The sequence below is a fragment of the Mustela putorius genome, unplaced genomic scaffold (assembly GCF_011764305.1).
Source record: "Mustela putorius furo isolate JIRA1106 unplaced genomic scaffold, ASM1176430v1.1 tig00000785_pilon_pilon_pilon, whole genome shotgun sequence".
Taxonomy (NCBI): Eukaryota; Metazoa; Chordata; class Mammalia; order Carnivora; family Mustelidae; genus Mustela; species Mustela putorius.
Genome location: NW_025421480.1, coordinates 5,286,520 through 5,308,840, shown reverse-complemented (window position 1 = coordinate 5,308,840; position 22,321 = coordinate 5,286,520). Strand labels below are relative to the sequence as shown.

At 42.2% G+C, this 22,321-nt stretch overlaps 1 protein-coding gene across 3 annotated transcripts in view; it reads right to left on the bottom strand.

Annotated features, from left to right (window-relative positions):
* The window catches only part of WDR64 (WD repeat domain 64), a 140,455-nt gene that overhangs the window by 102,153 nt on the left and 15,981 nt on the right, over nt 1-22,321 (bottom strand). The window contains exons 1-7 of one of the 3 annotated variants that reach the window (XM_004756761.3): nt 18,441-18,613; nt 13,873-13,975; nt 12,242-12,345; nt 8,554-8,583; nt 7,219-7,329; nt 4,293-4,507; nt 639-773 (exon numbers count right to left, since the gene is read on the bottom strand). In XM_004756761.3, the coding sequence (XP_004756818.1) occupies nt 639-773; nt 4,293-4,507; nt 7,219-7,329; nt 8,554-8,583; nt 12,242-12,345; nt 13,873-13,930 (653 nt within the window). In that variant the 5' untranslated portion in view covers nt 13,931-13,975; nt 18,441-18,613. Of the gene's footprint in view, nt 1-638; nt 774-4,292; nt 4,508-7,218; nt 7,330-8,553; nt 8,584-12,241; nt 12,346-13,872; nt 13,976-18,440; nt 18,614-22,321 lie in introns of those variants that run through there. The other 2 variants (XM_004756758.3, XM_004756760.3) reach the window with 2 other exon arrangements.

The following is a 22,321-nucleotide window of genomic DNA, read 5'->3' as shown; positions in this document are numbered from 1 at the left end:
ATTTTTTCAACTGAAAATTGAAGTATAGCATCTGTTTTATAGTTATCATATGTAAATATAATTATTAACACACAGGTACTATGTGTTAATCATTATGGTTATGGTTATATTATAGTTATACTATATGGTTATATAATTATGGTTATATTATAGTTATACTATAGTTATGGTTATATTATATAATTATTACATATGAATAGTTATCAATAAATATTTAACCAGATTAAAAATAAGACTACATACTCTTCAAATGCACCTGTCTATAAGAAAGCCATTTCATGTCTTTATTACACCTGGAACATGACGTTTGTGCTACAGACCTGTGAGTACAGGTTAGCCGGTTGACATGGAAGAATGAGTCTTACCCCCAGAACTGTAACAATATGGTTATAGATGCACCCATATTGATTTATTCCAATAGATTGTGGCAATAAACATCAGATGAGCAAAACTGTTGCTAGGAGGACACATCATATTCCAATTTGCATGAGTAACGTCCATGACTTCCAAGTAAATGGAATCATTTACACCTGACGTTTCTAAAAACTAGTTTGTAAATTCCAGGGCCATCATGGTCTTAGTAGTTGTAAAAAGTCTGAAGTTGCAGAAAGTTCATGTACACAAACTACTGTACTTACAAATTATCCTCAAGTCTCTTCAAGGATTCCAAAACCAGGGAATGAACACTGTCTAAGGAGCAGGACCCAAAACAGCTCAGGGGTGTAATGTATCTAATTTTCATCACCCAGTCATTATGCAGCTTCCTTTTAACACTGCAATGGGAAGAAAAAAGGGAGGGGTTACGTTAGACATACACAAGCTTGCACGTGGGGCACCATCGTGTGCCTGATACCACTTTTAACCGTTTAAATATTTATCATCTAGCATATTTAAAATGGAAAAATAAAAATGTATTTATCAAATCAAATACCGAGCTGTAGATTCAGAATTAAAGGAATAACCTAGAAGCGTCTCTGTCTAATACGAGCACTATTATCCTCACTTTACTGAGAAATTCGGGTCATCCAAAGGGACTGTGTTTCATTTTGTTTTGGATGAGTCAATTCATGTTCATATTTTCCATGAATACTTTCCAAACTAGAAAGCTGGGGAAATTTGTAGTCCCCGGTAGTCCGTGTTTCTACTGAAGCTGAGGCTGGGACAGTTGTCTTCCTGGCTCCAAAGCCTTGCTCATCGGTGCACAGGACATTTCAGTGACAGGCTTAGTATTAGGGGTCAAAACTTTTATGGTAGAATTCTTGTCTTAACCGGGAGGAAACCATCTTCCTGTTGTTATATTTACTCATGTTTTACGGTATACTTGTTTCCTCATTCGCAACGCTTATTGACTGCCTACTGTATCCCAGGTAAAAGGACATAAGGATGACTAAGGTAAAATTCTTGTTCCCAAGTTCCTGAGATTCGCGTTGAGGTGTAGAAGTGTTTAGAACTCAAGGCGGGAACGTTCAACAATATGGGATTAAACAGAGTAGAGAGATTTCTTCTTCCATGCCAGACTGTGTTTAATTTGGACTCTGGTGCTGGCTACTTTCTTCTTTAATTTGTACGACATTTTGCATACCGGTGTTTTCTACCCATGCCCTTACCCCCACCCATTTAAAATGAATGAATTATGTGAATATCTACTGCAGGAAAACATTAATGATAGCTCCAGAGTTTAATTACCCCTTTGGCCTTAATACTTCTCATTTTGTTAGTTTGAGAATCTGTTGTTGTAAGAACACGCCTCCCCTCCTCAGTCTTGAATAATTTGAATCATGTACGTGAAGATCTCTATATGATTAAATCATCTACATGTAAATAATCACCCAAAAGAACCAATGCAAATTAGCATTCATTTAGCTGTACCCAGATTCCTCAGATTCCTCAGAGGCCCCATCTCATTTCGAACATATCCAGCTAATGGAAACAGGAATGGGAAAGAGGCCATGGAATTTTCTGACGGGTGACAAAAATCTCAGAAAGAAAATTCATGTCTCAGCTTCTATTCAAGAGCCTGTCATATGGGATGCCTGGGTGGCTCAGTTGGTTAAGCAGCTGCCTTTGGCTCAGGTCATGATCCCGGCGTCCTGGGATTGAGTCCCACATCGGGCTCCTTGCTCGGTGGGGAGCCTGCTTCTCCCTCTGCCTCTGCCTGCCATTCTGTCTGCCTGTGCTCGCTCTCTCCGCGCCCCCCTCTGATAAATAAATAAAATCTTTAAAAAAAAAAAAGAGCCTGTCATAACTGGAATGAAGTGCTTAATAGGGTATACGAGGTACATAGAATAGTTAAATGTTTTTACTTAATATTATATCATGAATATTCTCCTTGTTATTAAATATATATTTCAAAACATTATTAAATGAGAGTGCATGGCATTCCCTAATATGCTTATACTATGATTTACTGAATGCCTTTGGTACTTAAAGGCCTTTTTTTTTTTTTTAATTTATTTGACAGAAAGAGAGTATAAGCAGGCAGAGCGTCAGGCAGAGGGAGAGGGAGAAGCAGGCTTTCCACTGAGCAGAGAGCCTGATGTGGGGCTCAACTCCAGGACCCTGCGATCATGACCTGAGTCGAAGGCAGAGGCTTAACCCACAGAGCCTCCCAGATGCCCCCACTCTTGGTATTTTAAATATCCAACCAAAAAAGGTGTCTGACAAAAAAATATATTTCACATATAAATGTATTATATTTATATGGACATATTTACAAAATATGTAAACATATTTGTGGAAACTATATTTTTTATAGATGTATATAATATCTGAATTATTTACCTAAATGATTAATCATTTAAATTAATTATTCCTCCCTTGTTGGACACTAGTGACTTTACTATTAGAAACAATGCTGTGATAACGATACTTATATTTTTAAACGCATGGGGATCCTGGGTCCTAATGTAGAAAGGTTTAGTAAGACATCGATGCATCTCCCAGATCTCTCTCCTGAAAGGGATCAAGCTCAAACTTCCACCACTGATAGTCGGTGAGACTGCCCATTTACAGAATCTACCCCATTTTCAAACCCTACCCCATTTTCATTGTTAGAAATGAGAAATTTTACCCAATTTTAAGTTGTAATTCTTTAAGAATACTTCTTTGTTCCTCTGCTAATAAAAGTAATATATATTTACTGTAAAAATGTAAAAGACAGTCCATTATAAAGACAACAAAAAATCACCTAGAATCCCATCATTTGGAGATAATTGTTAGCATTTTTGCCTGATGATCACATTGAAATGTTTATTGACTCTTTGCACTATGTGTGTCTGTGCATAAATTATCTGTTCACAGTCTTTGCCCATTTTTCTTGGGGAATGATTATTTTCTTTTTTTTTTTTTTTAAAGATTTTATTTATTTATTTGACAGAGAGAAATTACAAGTACACTGAGAGGCAGGCAGAGAGAGAGAGAGAGAGAGAAGGAAGCAGGCTCCCTGCTGAGCAGAGAGCCCAATGCGGGACTTGATCCCAGGACCCTGAGATCATGACCTGAGCCGAAGGCAGCGGCTTAACCCACTGAGCCACCCAGGCGCCCCATGGGAATGATTATTTTCTAATTGAACTGCTAAAACTATTAAAGAGTATCAACCCATTGTTTCTCATATTTAGTATATTTATCACAGTTTTTATTTATTTTTTAAAGATTTATTTATTTTAGAGAGAGAGAAAGAGAAAGAGAGATTGTGAGTGGGGGGAAGGGCAGAGGGAGAGAGAGAGTCCTCAGGCAGACTCCTTGCTGGGCATGGAACCTTACGTGGGGCTCGATACCAGGACTGTGAGATCATCACCTGAGCCAAAATTAAGTCAGACGCTTAACTGACTGAGCCACCCAGGTGCCCCTTCAGTTTGTTATTTACTTTTAAAATGTTATCTTCTGATGTCCAGAAATTTTTATTTTTTTCCCACATCTACCCAATTTTTTTCTTTGAATTCTGTATCTATTGCTTTTACATTGAGGATCTCTTTCCATACAAGTGCTAGCAAATAGTCATATATATTTTTTACAGTTTTTTCATTATTTAACTTTTTTCATTTAATTTACACACTTTAATTCACTCAAATACCTATAGACTTTGTCAATAACATTTACAATTGGAATTCCAGTGGCTAATTTTCCTCTCTCTCTTCCCAGTTATGCTGGAAGTTCCTTGAGGTAAGAAGTGTTTCTAGTTCGGCTTTGTATTTCAGATCTCTACCATAGGGCCTGGTACACTGCATTCTCTATACAAATACTTGAACACTGTCTATATTAGAAAAATTCAACTGCCCATGTGATACCCTTACCTTTTAAAGTTCTTTGAGTCTAAGACTTGGCTTTGTAGTTTTTTCTTGGATTTTGCCTGCTTTAGTCCAAAGTCATCACTGTTTATTGTGAATTTGTTCACGAAACCACCATCATCCCCCAAGAGGATATCGTCTCTGCAGAGCTGGTTGGGCAGAGACACGACACACACACAAAGAAGGCAGTGATCCATAGGCTTTATGACAAAATAGCTTTCCTAGAAGCAGAAGGATGCTTTCAGTGAGTTATTACATTGCTCTAAATGTCCACATAGTAATCACTGCCTATGATATGATGAAAGTCTTATTTTCTGATATTTTTAATTTTAGATATTCACATTGTGTTAAAGAAATTTGAAAAAAGAAAAAAAGTTAAGCAAGTAAAAGTTAATGAACATTCACTGTGAGCCCAACATTGCGTGCTTTGGGTACTTTTTGGGAAAAAGGTGAGGTACCTTGGGCTCAATACTTTAATGAGATTTTCTATTTGGTTGCTATGAATGTCCCTCTCTTGGATTTGTAAGGCAATACTAATGGGAAGCCTAAGAAGGTTTGGCTGTTATAAGACTGCTGACATAAAACTGTATGGGAAAATAGGAAAATCAAGTATTAATACCCCAATTATGTCATAAGAAGTTATCAGGAAACACATATCCTAACATCCAAGTTTGTCCAGAAATATTCAGCAAGCATCTATCAAGCTGCCTCTAGGCTGTTGTGCTGGGTTCACTAAGCTGTACAGCCAGGGCTGTCCCAGAAATCAGTCTCTACCTAAGATAGAAGAAAACAGTATTTAAATTTTTTTTTGTTTTGGGGCACCTGGGTGGCTCAGTCGGTTAAGTGTCTGTCTTCAGCTCAGGTCATGGTCCCAGGGTCCTGGGATCGAGTCCCATGTCAGGCTCCCTGCTTAGCAGGAAGCCTGCTTTTCCGTCTCCCTGTGCCTGCCTCTCTGCCTGCTTGTGCTCTATCTCTCTCTCAAATACATAAATAAAATCTTTAAAGAAAATTTTGTTTTGTTTTGTTTCCTCTAGGATGAGTGAGATTTGAACATATTTAGAGCATCATTCAGTCACTCAACAAGTAATCACAGAGCACCTACGATGAGCCAAGAGCTGTTCTAGGCATGGGGCATATGCTGATAAAGAATACCAGTTTCTGACGTGGCGGAACCACCAATCCAGGGCAGGGATGCAGGTATAAAAACAACATTTCATTCGGATCGTGGGAAGTGCTCTGGGGAAATAAACAAGGGTGCTATGATAACGAGTGACTGGAGAGGCCGCTGTAGGTCCCCGGGTCCGGGACGGTGACCTTTGATCTGGCATGAACTGGTCCAGAGAAAGATTCAGAAGCGACTGACATGAGGAGCCCAGAAGGACAGATGAAGGTCAAAAAAATAAAAAGGTAAGAGCTTGGCCCTGCATGAGGCAGGAGGCAATGGGAGTGGCCGATGCAAGGGTGTTTTGCCTCCAGAGAGAGGAAGGAGGAAAGGAAGTAGGGGTCCTCACTGAAGCTGTGGGTGGGAGAGCCCGGATTTGGAAGAGGACAGGCCTCGTAGACTCCAATTTCTCAGGAAAGTAGGGACGAGTACATCTGCTGAGAGGGAGAGAGCCTGAGGGCAGTCTCGCCCTTTTGCAGTATTGCCAGGGATGGGAAAGTGACTTGGCAAGGCCAAGAAAGAGTTGACAGAAGCCAGTGAATCCTCCGATGAGGATTCACTGCAGACCCTGAATTTACAGTGATGCGAACGGTGGTGGCTTCGTGGCTTTTTTCTCCAGGAGGGCTGAGCCTCCGTGAGGGCGAAGAAACAGGCTGTCACATCTCACCAGGACTGGAGTTTGAAAGGATTTCGGAGAGTGGGAGGTGGGGATGGCTTCGGCGCAGATGATCTGCCCAGCTGGTGCAGGCAGGCAGGCACAGGAGGGGGAGGAGGGGGACGGAGAGGGAAGAGGACGGCCTCGAGGAACCGGAGGCTTCCATGGAGGCTTCCATGGGGCTGAGAAGCGAGACTGAAAACTGGAGGGAGCTGGGCAGAGAAGAGGCTGCAGCCAGGAGCTGGCGACACATCCCGTAACAAAGGACGCGAGGCAACAATCTGCCTTCTTCAAGTCATGCTGGCATCATTCGCTGGGTGCAACAGTGGGGACAGGAATGACAAGTTTGGTTTTTCACTGAGCCTAGGGACAAGCAGGGCACGGAGGAAGGCTAATTACTTCTTAATCCTCCTCGTCTTTCGTCCTTCGTCCTTCGAAGTCAGCCACTTCCTGAGGGCATTTTTGTATAATCTTGCCTCTCCATGAACTCCTGGTGCCCTTGGTTTTTTTGTTGTTGTTGTTGTTTGTTGTTACTGTATAGTTTGCTATACCATTATGTTATATTTTATGTCTTTTCATGACATCTTTCAAGACTGAGTTTTGCTTGAGTGCAGGGAACCTGTTCATGGCTTCTATACGTCTGCGAGTGCTCAGGAAATACTGCAAATTACTTTAGTGGTTACAGGTCAGGCACTGAAGGAACAACACTGGCATCTGCCCCATTAGATATTTTGCCAGAATGAGTCATTTGATTTTTAGTAATTTTCTTAGGAAATGAAGCTGAACTGGAGGGAAAGTCTCTGAACTTGATAACATAATCAAAGAGTTAATACCTGGATTCAGAGAAGGGTATGAGAGAAGGAAGAAATTCTCGCTCTCTCTCAAAAACAAAACAAGTTTCACCAAATTAAACAGGCACTAAATGGAAAGAGTGCTCCTTTTTAATGAGCCTCACAGAATAGTAACGCTGAACTTGTTTAATCAAGGACTGGATTAGTTAACCCCCTCATTTTACAGATGAGGAACTGACACTGGGCAGAGGAAGCGGACTGCTCACATCCTCGAGGGCTGGAAGAGGAAACTCGGTACTTGGAGGGTTCCTCTTGGCACCGTACCTGGCCACTGCCTTGAGCTTTATAATCCCAGACAATGATGGTCCTTTCTGTAGTGGCGACGATTCTTTTCAGCTGTGAGAGGTAATCACATCCTGTGATCCAGGAGGTGTCCTGAGGGAAAAAAACAGAATTGGGAGAGGCGGGTTTTGGTCTATCCAAGGTCATGGTTACTTACTAAAGAGTAGGTCAGTTATATCTCCTTGCAGGGGAGCCTTGCAATGTCTCTTCTCCGATGTCTGGAGAAGAGGCTCTCATCTTTCGCCCTTTGACACTTCCCTTGAGTTTCTCAGCACGGTCAGCTGGAGAGTGAGGAACGAGCTCATGCCTGTCACAGCTCCCTGGAGGCAAAGAGACACCAGCAGAGCAGGCATGTTTGTGCACTCTTCACTGTCGGGAGAACACCTCTCCACGGGGCCGTGGGGGAGGCCAGATTAAGCCGCTTCTCTGGCCCTGTCCCCACACACACAATTTTTGGCTAGAAAAGACCTTAGTGATCACCAGGTCAATAACCGAGTTGAGCCCGCTGAGTCTGTTTTGCTTTGCCTGAAGTCACCAAGCTGGCACGGGTGGGATCGGTCATGTCAACGACACACAACAAGGCCAGAGCCACAGTCCCCGTTTACGAGGGCCTACTGAGCACCCGACACTGCTGCACGCATTTCAGACCTACGTTAAGAATTCTAACCTTTGTTTCAGCCTTAGAAGCAAAGGCTCCGAGGCTTAGAGAGGAGGCAGACTCATCTGCCAGGTGGCCTGGTGCTGTCCTGGGTGGTTCCGGGCCTTCAGTGCCTATAAGCAGGGCGAAAAGGGAGGCGTGTCCCCACACCTCTCACAAAGCCATGGTGGGACTCTGAGAGCAACCTGTCACAGCTTTACAAATGCAAGTTCACTTCTCTGGGTAGCGATATGAATTAAGTAAATTACCAAATCGGACTCAAATATTTTCTGCAATTTCCAAGTTTACAGTGTTTTCAAGTTATTTCCCTTGGCCATTTCCTTGTAGTTCTCACAACTTGGAGAGTGTTGGGTTTGTTTGTTTTTTTAGTTCCTCAGTAGGGGGAGCTCAGGAAAACCTGAGGGAGACTTTTAAATGGAAGCTTCCAGGGAGTCCCGTCTCCAAGCGCTTCTCTGAAATAAATTTAACCTCAGCAAGCGAGGTGAGGGTCCTCTGCTGCTGCTCAAGGTTTAGTGCGGATCCAAGTCACAGACTCACAGTATGAAGACATCTTATTCTTAGAGCCTATTCGACCTGCATCGAGATTGTGGCTCGTAATGGAGGAACCGTTAGCACATTCTGAAAGCGGACTTCACGAGGAGTTTATAACATGTACTTACCGTAACACTGGTGCTGGTCTGGACTCTCATCTATAAAAAAAGGAGGAGAAGAATGAAAGCTCGCTGGCACTATAATAAAAATGGAGAAAGTTGGCTCTAAAAGAACATTTTATCTCCACGGTTTAATCTTACTTGTCATTTCTACCTTCTGTGAGTTTCCTCCTTTTCTCTTTTCCCTCAAAAACCTGGCTCTGTGGAATGATTCACTGCTGGCTTTGGACACGGTTGGTGCTTCCTTTTTTTTCTTTTTTGAAGATTTTATTTATTTATTTGAAAGAGAGAGACAGAGATGGTGAGAGAGAACAGGAGCTGGGGGAAGAGGGAGAAGCAGGGTCCCCACTCCGTGGGGAGCCAGACCCAAGGCTCGATCCCAGGACTTTGGGATCATGACCTGAGCAGAAGGCAGATGCTTAACCCACTGAGCCACCCAAGCGCCCTATAGTTAGTGCTTCTGTGGCTTGCCTTTAAGTCTGATAACTGCTCTTAGATTACACTGTACTAATGATTTTTCCCTGTTTGCAAACTGTCTCAAATTCTTTAGTTTTCAGAGCAACATAGGATATCAAAAGGGGGAATACAAAATAATACTGATAGCAATGGCAAGAGTGGTCTGAAAGGAAGCGAACTAGGTCAGCATGAATACAGCTTGGTGCGCACAGGGAAAAACACAGCTTCATTTGGAAGTTCTCTCTTAGGTCCCTGAGACATGCAAGAATATTCTACCCAGTGGGCTTCTCTCTTTTACTGGATAAATTATCTACTGCATGAATCTCACGCCTGGGTACGTGCAGGTAGAGAAGATAAGATTTACTCCACGCAGGCCTGTAAAGTACCTGAGCAGCCTCTTCTCCCCTTAGGGCATGCTAATTGCTTCCAAGGTCAAGGTCAGTATTTGAAGTCTATGAATGACCTAGTTTCTTTTGCATGGTCATGTGGTCTTGGGAAAAGTACAGAAAATGGCTGCCCAGAAGGAATAGATTGCGTGAAAAGAGGGAAACGTAAATTAGATCCCTAAAACTGTTAGTCGTGGCCATCTCAGACTGTCCTTCATCTGAAGAGTTCAAAGACGCTTTTCCATCCAGGGACGTTTTTCCAGACAGGAAATATTAAGTGCCCTCAGGAAACTGGTGAGCCCAGAACAGAACTCCTGTGATTTCCCTCTCCTACTTCTGTATTTCCATCCTTAGTGGAAAGCACATGCTTCAGTTTCTTTTACCATCCTTAAAAGTTACATAATCCTGATGGATATCTTCTGAATTTTGAAAACCTAGCCTTTTTGGGAAGAATTTTTGCTAATGACATTTAGAGTGTCTATCACCAAACCCTCTAGAGAACACCATGAAAATTCTTAACTGTGTGTACTGTACTTTACAGAGAACCTAAATTATGGATTAACCTATTATATTTTGTGTTGTTCATGACTACCTTTTAATAAATTTTTCCTGTGACCTACCTTAACATTAGCTTTTCACAGAATGTGTCATCCTATATGTAAGACACACAACTTTCAAAATGCTGTTTATTCCTGGTATATCAAATCTTTTTTTAAAAAAGACTTTATTTATTTGACAGACAGAGATCACAAATAGGCAGAGAGGCAGGCAGAGATAGAGGAGGAAGCAGGCTCCCCGCTGAGCAGAGAGCCCAATGCGGGGCTTGATCCCAGGACCCTGAGATCATGACCTGAGCCGAAGGCAGAAGCTTTAACCCACTGAGCCACCCAGGCACCCCTGGTGTATCAAATCTTCAAGTAATTTTTAAGCGTTTTTTTTTTTTTTCTCTCCAACCGCATGGTTTTTATAAGACACAGATGTGTTTGTGAATATACACGTACGCACCTCTAAGCATGGGTGAATGAGTGTGTGTGCGTGCACGTGTGAGAGAGAGGTCTGTGGAATATGAAAAGGCCCCCTCACTTATTTCACATAATCCTGAGCTACGTCATCAGGAAGATCATTATTTTTCTTCTCGTGTTCTTCTTTACACTCCGTCTTTGGTCTATCTTTGAGGAAATGAAAGTAAGAAAATGAGAAGGGAAGTAAGGCACCAAGGAGGAAGGAGAGCGAGGAAAAGTGCTCACGTTTAGATGAGGCCACGCAGTTCTGTGTTCACACCGTTTGTCCGTGACTGCAACCACCACCATCTCCTGAGTGCTCACAGTGATGCTAGGTAATGCTAGTGATGCTAGTGATGCTAGGTCTGTGTGCATTAATTCCAGCAGCGCAGCTGCCTCGGTTCTGAATGAAGGATCCAGGGCATGGAGATGCATAGGTAACACACACACAGCTGGCGAGTGCCCGAGCTGGGCAGGGACGCCAAGCTCCATGTCCACACCAGAAACCTTCTACCGCCCCTCCTCAGGGCCCAGGAAGCCTGATCCCTGAAGGACTAAACATTACTGCTGAAACTGTAATCATTTTTTTTTTTTTTAAAGATTTTATTTATTTATTTATTTGACAGAGAGAAATCACAAGTAGATGGAGAGGCAGGCAGAGAGAGAGAGAGAGGGAAGCAGGCTCCCCGCTGAGCAGCGAGCCCGATGCGGGACTAGATCCCAGGACCCTGAGATCATGACCCGAGCCGAAGGCAGTGGCCCAACCCATTGAGCCACCCAGGCGCCCTGAAACTGTAATCATTTGATGATCATTTTAAATATAGTTTATTTGTATAATGCTTATCTCTAGTTGGAAATGAACCCATCACTGGAATTATTGGCTTTGATATTTATTTTTTGATATTCCCTTTTATTTTCATAGTGAAATACTGGGTGGTCTATATCATTACACATTCCAATACAATCTCTCATGGTTTGGAAGTGGAAGCCCAAAACTTACGAATTTAGAAGGGACAGTAATAGTTATGCGCTACGCGGACATGGGAATCTATCGTTTATATAATGCTTCTGCGTTCATTGTGTCATTCATCTTCACTGCAGCCCGCTGAGGGAGAGAGGACCGGTTCTGGTGTCATTTCATAAATGGGAGAAGAGGCATAATAAGTTGCCTCATAAAGTTCCCTATTTAACAGCCTAGCTGGTAAAACATAGGAGCCAGAATGTGAACCACCTTTTAACCCCAAGTCCAAGGTTCTTGTTGGGACCCTCTATACTTGTTAGGATTCTGACAAAATCACTTGTCTCATGAGTTTTTCTGATTTTTATCCGAGAAATTATCCAGGATCATCCTATAATTATGCTGATGCCACATGGTTTGGTGAGACTCCTTGAGGAACGCTTGGGTGGCTCAGTCCGTTAAAGCTTCCAACTCTTGCTTTCAGCTCAGGTCATGATCTCAGGGTTTAGGATAGAGCTCTGTGTCTGGGTTCATGCTCAGCACAGAGTCGGCTTGAGATTCTCTCTCCCTGCCCCTCTGACCCTCCCATTCGTGCTCTGTCTCTCTCTTAAACAAATAACTATTAAAAACAAAAACAAAAACAAAAAAACTCCCTGAGGAACACTGCCAAATGCAGTTACCAAAATCTCAAAAATTGCTCCAGGGCTCCGCAATCCTCTCTTTTTAGCAACATCTGTCTTTATTTTTTTGGAATCACTCTGAAATATGTTTATGTTTGCTGTTGCAGCTGGTAAGTATGCACAGTGCATAGACGACCGAGAAGGAGGGAACGAACAAAGGAACACGTGAATGGGAGGAGGAAGTGACGAGGGGGGAGGGGGGAGCTGTCAAATTACCTGGCTGTTAAAGACTGTTATCAATCCTTTCTGAGAAGCTGTGATTAGTAAATCCAGCTGAGGGACCTTGACAATGCATTTAATCACATCCCGTCTTCTACTACCTGCCAACAACATAATATGCATTTCAATTCCCAGCAGTCAAGATCCTGAAACTCATTTGTTAGGTCCGTGTTTAAAAGAAAAGAGTAAGCAAAGAAACTTTTTACTTTTTTGCTGAAAAAGCAGATGAAACCATAAAACTCAGCACCTGTTGCTTTTCTTAGCACTAATTTTTGTATTTAAACTCAATTAGCCAGCATACAGTACCTCATTAGTTTCAGATGTAGAGTTCAATAATTCCTCAGTTGCATGGAACACCCAGTGCCCATCACCTCATGTGCTCTCCTTCATGCCCATCACCCACCTTCCCTCAATTTGTTTCCTAGAGTTGAGTCTCTCATGGTTTGTCTCCCTGAGTTCCTTCCTTTCCATTTTCCCTCCCTTCCCTTATGATCTTCTGCGTTGTTTTATATATTCCACATATGAGTGAAACCATATAATTGTCTTTCTCTGACTGACTTATTTCACTCAGCAAAATGCCCTCCAGTTCCATCCAAGTCAATATCAATGATAAGTATTCATCCTTTTTGATGGCTGAGTAATATTCCATCGTAGATATGAACCACATCTTCTTTATCCATTCATCTGTCAGTGGACATCTTATTGCTTTATCATCAGCCCTGGAGATACTAATCTGAATTTATGACACTTTCCAAATCAATGTGGTGCATGAATCCTAGAGAAAATGTATATATATACTCATGTTCCTGCCACATATTTTGCAGAGAACAAGTTTTGCAAACATCTTTTGGAATCATTCCATTTTGAGATTTCCACATCTCTCAGGAATCCTTTCTTTGAACAGTCACAATCATGATTTACACAGAGTAAAAGCCTAATATGATCTCAGGCTTTGGGGCATAAGAGAATAAAACCACCTTAATGTTGTTATTAAGGATTTTTTTGTTTGTTTTTGAATGTCTTGGAAAAAAAAAAAAACCTGATTCCTTCATGGTTTTTTGTTTGTTTGGTTGGTTTTTTGCCTATGTGCTGAACGTGATCAGCGTGATCCAGCGTGATCAGTTTTCATAATTGTAAGCTCTTCGAAAAGCAAATGGACAGATCTCATACTCCAGTGTGATCAGCCTAATCCATGTATTCTCAAAAGACAAAAGAAAGTCCTCAAGGGGGTGAAGACTGGTTCTTGGGGGACGTAAATGAGTCTTGCTCTTTTTGTGTATAAAGCACAGATACACAAACTTACGTAAACAGATACATCGTACATCCGACATATTAAAGTGTTACGGAGTTGGGGAGGAGTGCAGGGGGTGCAATCAGGGAAAAAATGTCTAAAAGACTCCTTAGGAACCCTTATACTGAAACAAACAAGAAAACAGTAAAATGACAAACTAATGAAAGGAAGGTTAAGAACACTGTCCTGTTCCAAGCTACCACCACTACCTCTCCTTTGGCTCCCCCCAACATGGGCTATTTTCAACTGCAGGGGTAATTTCTGTCTTCAGCTCCCAATTTTTTTTGAGAAAATGTTAAAACCCATATTCATTTGGAAAGGAAATTAAAAATATCACCTGAAATTATAACTCGCTGTTTCCTGGAAATAAGGAAAACCAAATTTTCTTCATCCATCTGGGAAGCAAGAGAATCTTCTTCAGAGGAGAAGTATCCAAAGATCTAAAATGCCAAACAACACGCATATAAAACATGTGCAGTATCTCAAAATTGGTTGTAACGTAACAGGTTTGATATTAGTTGAAGTTAAAGTTTAATTTGGATGAATGGTCAACACCTTGCTTTCTAAATGCCTGGGCATTGCCCGTAGCAAGAGAAAGCAGCTAATTATATTCAACACATCCTATGCTGATGGCTTGTGATTTCTACACAGTTGCTAATTCTTCTTTCTGATGGATGAACTGGTGTACCAGGCTGGTGTCTTTGCTCACAGACTCACAGTTCCTTTAGGAGCTAACATTTTTGTTTGGCAATCAAATCAGCCTTCATCAGACAGGGTCCCCACTGAGAACCTTGACATTGAATTTGGCCATTCCTACCCATTTTCCATAAATCTTCCTGGGCAAGTTTTTTCATCCCTACTAAGGGGAGTTTTGGCATTTAAGAGATAGTATAGTTTCTCTATTTAACTGTTCCAAATGCTACTCTCTAGGCACTGCATGAAAATAAATTACTATGAGAGAATCCCAAGGAGGAAGAGTATTCTTTATTTGTAGATAAACTGTCAAATTCTGTAATTCCAAGGAATTTGAAAAATAAGATAGCTGTTCTTCAGTTGTTTTGTGAATAAGCAGAAGTAAAATTCTCATAAATGAAGGACACAATTATTTCTCATACAGGTGAGCCTAGTTAGCGCTGGTCAGTGAATGAAGGAATGAACTGTGGTGAATCGAACATTAACGTATGTACAAACCACTGGGAATCCTTTTAAAGTGCAGATTCCGATTTAGTTGGTCTGGGGTGGGGCCAGAGAGTCTGCATTTCTAATGAGCTCCTCATGAGGGGCCACGCTTTTGGTGTAAAGGATCTCAAAAACAAGTCGACTGAAAATAATCAAAACCAGCCATATATTAGCTTTTTTTTCCAAAATTTTTTTTAAATTTATTTTCAGCGTAACAGAATTGTTTATGCACCACACCCAGTGCTCCATGCAATCCGTGCCCTCCATAATACCCACCACCTGGTACCCCCAACCTCCCACCCCCTGCCCCTTCAAAACCCTCAGATTGTTTTTCAGAGTCCACAGTCTCTCATGTATTAGCTTTTTAAAATGACATTGGTTTATTTTGATGCTACTTGGCAGTTGAGCAACTAATGTTAACCTACGTCTCTTCATCAGCGACATCACAAATGGTGTTACTTCCTCCTTTATCTTCCCCCACGTGCGGGCCTCACAAGGACGGCCCTAATCACTTTCTATGATTAGATTTCACTGTGGGAAGATCGAGGCGATCTAAACATTCTCTCTCGTGTTTTCCCTTCTTCCCACCAGCAAAATTTTATCTTTTCAGAAATCATGGCTCTTCTGCCATACACACAAAACCTGTGGATTTAGCATCTTGTGCTTTGGGGAAGGATTGAGAAGAGAGAAAGAGGGCTTTCAGTAGACCTCTGTTGGAATGGACAGGAATTTTGTGTCACTGGTTTTCTCATTCTCACTGACTGGTATAATAGCCATTTAGCAGTCATGTATTGGTCGGCAACTTGATTTTTTTTTTTTTTAAGTAGGCTCCATGGAGCCCAATGCAGGGCTCCAACTCATGACCCTGAGATTAGGACCTACGCTGAGATCAAGAGTTGGGCATTTAACCGGCTGAGTCACCCAGGCCTTCTCTGGTTTGCACCTTAGCACTGTGTCATTTGAACTCAGGGTTTAGCCTTCTGGCAAAGAGCATGCGCTGTGGAATCAGACAGCCCAGTGTTTGAGTTCCAGCTCTACAACTACTTGGCGTTCAGCACTTGATAAACACCTTCAACCCCTTGTGCCTCAGTTTCCTCGTTAGTAGAATAAAGGCACAAGATTCTTTTTTTTTTTAACTGATGTCTAAATGAGGTGACATGTGTAAAGCATTTTGCACTTTGGCACATAAGAATTGTTTAAGACAAATATTAGCTATAACTATCATTATTAGCCTAGGTTAAGAAGGCTGCATGGAAGAGAGGGAAAATAATAATAAATTATATTAAGACCACAACCACTCATGAGAAAACTGGCCTCTCTTTGGGGATAGTGCTTTAAAACCATCAGTGCACTTGGGGATGGAACCCGTTCTGCTCATAAAAAAAAGGCTAGTCGGGCAGGTGCTGCACTGAGTGGATGGTGCAGGAGAGTGCAGGGGAGCGTCACTGAGAGAAGTTTATAGGGCCAGCCAGCCAGTCAGAACTGGGAGGGAAATGCAGCTTCTTGTCCTCCTAATCCAACAGGTCCTTTCTTACCCAGTTCAGAATTGGGGGCGTGTCGCCTCAGCCACATATCCCCACAACGGTCCTTCCTTTCCCACCGCTGCACTGTCCTGGAAAGCACCCCCCCCACCTCCCACTGCGGGGTAACAGGACCACCTGTGTGTCTTATACCTGTACCCCTGTGGCTGATCAGCCTCTGAGAAAATCACCCATTGGAGGCCCCCCAGATTCAGGAGCCCCCCCCATGCTTCCCTAGGCGATCCCATTGGTGGTGCCCAGCAATAGAGTCAAACCTGAGGCGCTCCTGTCCCACACATGCACCCCCTTCATTGTCACTCTCAACAGCTGACCCCCCTCCCACTCCAGATGACAGGGCAAGCCACCAGACAAGAGCCTCCTTGGCATTCTTGTCACCCTAGTTACAAAACCAACATCCTTTCTTCCTATAGAAGAAGGAAAATTTCCCTTGCAGAGGAAAATATTTCTGCTTTCTAAATCTCTCCACCTGTTCTCTGGGTTCCATCCCCTTGATGCCATCCTCCGAGCTTGTCACCTCTCCCGCTATTATCACTTCTCACTAGCATTCTTTTGACTTCCTACTGGCCTGTTCAAATCTTTAGGGCCACCTGGCTGGCTCAGTCAGTGGAGCATATGACTCTTGATCTTGGGGTTGTGAGTTCAAGCCCCATGTTGGGAATAGAGCCTATTTTAAAAAAAATATTTCACATCTTAAAAAAAAAAATACAACAAACCGAAAGCAATTACAGAAAATAATCCTTAGTCCCTTTCTTTCGTTTCTGTCTCAACATTGCTGCTCCAAGCGTTGTAACTCCTCTCACTGCTATGGAATTTGAATTCCTCTTAGAGCCACATTTGGTTTTGGTGGTTGTAACAGTAGATACACTCTTCTTGAACTTTGACACTTTCCCCTCTATGTTAGTTCTCCGTGGCTACCAAAACAAAGGTCTGCAAACATAGTGACTTAAAACAACACCCATGTATTAGCTCACAGTTCCATAGAAGGCCAGCATGGGTCTTGATGGGTTAAAATTCAGATGTCAGCAGAGACGGGTTCTTTATTGAAGACTTGGGGAAGAATTGGCTCTACGTTCATTCAGGTTGTTGGCCTGAGGTCCCTGTTTCCCTGCTGGTTCTGCCCAGAGGCCTCTCTTCTGTCTTAGGACATGGGTCCTCTGTCTCACACCAGCAATGGCCCTTCAAATACCACACTGCCCCCCATCCCACTGCAGATAATCCCAGATAATATCCCTACTTTAATTCAGCTGATTAGCAACTGCAAAATCCTTTTGTAGCAGTAGCTAAATTAGTGTGTGATTGAATAACCAGGGCATGGGATCTTGGAAGGGGCACCTTTAGAATTCTGCCTATCATATCCTCATTTTTAAAGTGCAGTTCAGGGGGCGCCTGGGTGCCTCAGTGGGTTATAGCCTCTGCCTTCTGCTCAGGTCATGGTCTCAGGGTCCTAGGATCAAGGCCCAGTCGGGCTCTCTGCTCAGCAGGGAGCCTGTTTCCTCCTCTCTCTCTGCCTGCCTCTCTGCCTACTTGTGATCTCTTTCTGCCAAATAAATAAATAAAATCTTTTTAAAAGAAAATGAAACTCTTGAATTAAAAAATAAAATAAAATAAGGTGCAATTCAGTATGATTTACATTCCCTGCGTAAAATACAACAAAAACATGGCAAATGCTTGCAACCAATTTAACTCCAGACTACAGTGAGGCAAATTTTTAGATAATAATGTAAATTGATGATGTTAAAAATGATAATTTCTGTGTTAATGAATTCCAGGGTTTCTCAGGGTCATAGAATTGCACACCATATGTATTATTACTGAATTTGAGATAACGTTCTGTATGTCTACAATACTTATACTGTGAAAGCAGTTTACAGATAGTTATTTAACTCAATCTGCAATTTTGCAGTAATTCTTATAGACATAGGAACAGCATATCTGTTAAGTGTCTGAGAACAGATGTGGAAGGCGCTCCTTTGACAGGCTATATTGGTTCTCTTGACTAGCACTTGGGTCTAAAGCCAGGTTCTAGACCTACTAGTCACATGACTTCAGGGGCGTTTCTTAATTTCTCTGTGCCTGAGTTTCCCCACCTGTAAAAAATAATAACCCCAACCTCACACCTTGGTGTCAGAATCAAATGAGGAAATCATGACTAGATTACTTAGTAAATAGGAAGATAAGAAAGTACCTGGATGGGTCAGAGGAGCGAGATGGCGGAGGAGAAGCAGACCTAAATTTCCTCTGGTCCAAGGAATTCAGCTGAGATAGTTACCCAACCATTCTGCACACCTACAAACTCAACAGGAGATCAAAGAAAAGAGCAGCAGCAATTCTCTGAACAGAAAAGTGACCATTTCTGGAAGGTAGGACTTGTGGAGAAGTGAATCCGAGGCGGTGGATGGGGAGAGACGGTGGGGGGGGGGGGGCGTCAGCCATTTAACAGCAAGCAGTAGAGCAGCGCCCGAAGTCGGCACTTTCAGAAATCAGCTCCGCGGAGGGACGTCGCTCCAGAGGCTAAGCAGGGCGTGGAGCCCTCGCAGGGACAGTGTGGTCTCAGGACCCGCGGGGTCCCAGGAAGACCGGGGGTGTCTGAGTGCAGCAGAGCTCCCAGGTGTCGGAGCGGGGAAGCCGGAGGTAGAGACGGAGCTGAGCAGGGAGCTCTCGGTTCAGGGTTACCTTACATCACAACCCGAGGCAGCCGAACCACAGCTGTTCGAGCAGCGACGCCACAAGTGGCAGGTCCAGGGAGACTCCCCTTCCTGCTCTGGGAGAAGCAGCGCAGCAGGAACCTGCGGGGTTTGGGGAGACTCCAAACGGGGCCACATGCCAGAGACAGAAACACTGAGTCACAGGCGGGGTGAGCTCGGAGCACGGCCAGAGACCAGGGAGAGGGGCTGATGGCTTTTCGCCGAGGGCGCACTGAAGAGTGTGGCCCTGAGCTCTGGGCTCCTCCGCCCAAGAGTGGGCAGCGCCATCTTCATTCCCGTCCTCCACAGCGGTACGGAAAGCGCTCAGGGAACAAAAGCTCCGGATCGCTTCGCGCGGGCCCTGGCAAGGGCGGTGCAGTTTGGCCTCAGGCAAGCACACCTGAGAGTGGCGCAGCAGGCGTCTCCCGGAGAAGATCCGCAGGAACAGCCAGCCAGACCAAGTTCACTGATTACTGAGAACTGAGGAATTCTAGTCTAGTGGAAGGCAGCACCTAGAATTCATGGCTTTCCTCCCCATGATTCTTTAGTCTTTCAAAGCTCAATTTTTAAAACTTTATTTTTTCTTTTCTTATTTTTTTTTAAGATTTTATTTATTTATTTGGCAGACAGAGAGAGAGAGAGAGAGAGAGAGGAGGAAGCAGGCTCCTCACTGAGCAGAGCGCCCAATGCGGGGCTTGATCCCAGGACCCTGAGATCATGACCCGAGCCGAAGGCAAAGGCTTAACCCTTTGAGCCACCCAGGCGCCCCTCTTTTCTTATTTTTGAAAAATTTTTCCTCTTTCCTATTTTAACCAAATCTTGTTTCAACACCTTGTTTAAAATCTTTTTTCTAATTTCCAATTTTATAGTCATATGCTATCCATTCACTGTATTTAACATATATATATATATATATATATATATATATATATATATTTCCTTAAAGTTTTGGGATACAGTTTCTTCTAACAGACCCAAATATACCCTAAATCTAGTGTATAGCTTTGTTCTACTCTCCTGCCTGATCACAGTCTCTCCTTTTAAAAATTTTATTTATTTATTTTTTTCTTTTCCCCAACTTTATATCTTATAAATTCCTTTTTAAAAATCTTTTAAATTTTCGGGACACCTGGGTGGCTCAGTGGGTTAAAGCCTCTGCCTTCAGCTGGGGTCATGATCCCCGGGTCCTGGGATTGAGCCCCGCTTCGGGCTCTTTGCTCAGCAGGGAGCCTGCTTCCCTCTCTCTGTGTCTGCCTCTCTGCCTACTTGTAATCATTCTGTCAAATAAATAAAGAAAATCTTTAAAGAAAATCTTTTAAATTTTCATCTTTATAGTCCTATTCCATCCCTTCATCATATTTACCCTTATTTTTGTGTATATATATATTTTTTCCTTTAAAATTTTGGGAGGCAGTTTCTTCTAACGGACCATTATACACCGAAAATCAAGTGTGTGGCTCTTACAATTCACCAGCCTTGAGATATATATATGTATGTATGTATGTGTGTGTGTGTATATATATATATATATATATATATATATATTTCCACTTATATTTATATTTATATTTTTCTGGAGTTGTTGTTACCTTTTTAACATTTTGTTCTTTCATTCATCTGTTCTTCCCTGGACAACCTGACAAAGTGGAAAAACTCACCTCAGAAAAAAGAAAAAGAGGCAGTACCAGCCACTAGGAACATAATGAGCCTTAGTAGGATGTTGGAACTAGAGTTCAGAATGATGATTATAAAGATACTAGGCATGTTTGAAAAAAGCATGGAAGATACTAGAGAATCCCTTTCTGGATACTAGAGAACCAAAATCTAACCAAGTTGAAATCAAAAGAGCTATTAAGGAGGTGCAATAAAAAAAAATGGAGGCTCTTACTGCTAGGATAAATGAGGCAGAAGAGAGCATGAGAGATATAGAAGACCAAATGATGAAGAATAAAGAAGCTGAGAGAAAAAGTGACAAACAACTACTGGATCACAAGGGGAGAATTCAAGAAATAAGTGATACCATAAGATGAAACAATATTAGAGTAATTGTGATCCCAGAAAGAAAGAGTAATTGTGATCCCAGAAAGAAAGAGAGAGGGAGGCAGACGGTATATTGAGGAAAGTTATAGTGGAGAACTTCCCTAATTTGGGGAAGGAAACAGGCATCAAAATCCAGGAGGCACAGAGAACTCACCCTCAAAAATCAATAAAAATAGGTCAACACCCCATCATCTAATAGTAAAATTTAAAAGTCTCAGAGACAAAGAGAAAATCCTGAAAGCAGCTCAGGACAAGATGTCTGTGACCTACAGTAGTAGAAATATTAGGTTGGCAGCAGACCTATCCACAGAGACCTGGCAGGCCAGATAGGACTGACATGATACATTCAGAGCACTAAATGAGAAAAATAATGCAGCCAAGAATACTATATCCAGCTAGACTGTCATTGAAAACAGAAGGAGAAATAAAAAGCTTCCAGGACAAACAAAAATGAAAAGAATTTGCAAACACCAAACCAGTCCTACAGAGACAATATATAGTAACAGTCAACTTACAGGCAATACAATGACATTAAATTCATATCTTTCTGTCATTATCCTGAATGTAAAAGGGCTAAATGCCCCAATCAAAAGACACAGGGTATCAGAACAGATTAAAAACAAGACCCATCAGTATGATGTCTGCAAAAGACTCATTTTAGACCCAAAGACACCTCCAGATTTAACGTGAGGGGGTGGAAAACAATTTACCATCCTAAGTCATCAAAAGAAAGCTGGGGTGGCAATCCTTATATCAGGCAAATTAGATTTTAAGCCAAAGACTATCATAAGAAGTGAGGAAGGACACTATATCATACTTAAATTTTCTGTCCAACAACAAGATCTAACAATTTTAAATATCTATGCCCCTAACATGGGAGTAGCCAATTATATAAACCAATTAATAATGAAAATCAAGGAAACACATCAACAATAATATAATAATAGTAGGGGATTTAACACTCCCCTCACTGAAATGGACAGATCATCTAAGCAAAAGATCAACAAGGAAATAAAGGCTTTACATGACCTGCTGGACCCAGATGGACATCACAGATATATTCAGAATATTCCATCCCAAAGCAACAGAATACACATTCTTCTCTAGTGCACATGAAACATTCTCCAGAATAGATCACATTGTGGGTCACAAATCAGGTCTCAACTGGTACCAAAAGACCGGCTTCCCAGGGGAATTCTACCAAACATTCAAAGAAGAATTAATACCTATTCTCCAGAAACTGTTCCAAAAGATAGAAGTGGAAGGAAAACTGCCAAACTCATTTTATGAGATCAACATTACCTTGATTCCCAAAATTAGACCAAGACTCCATCAAATAGGA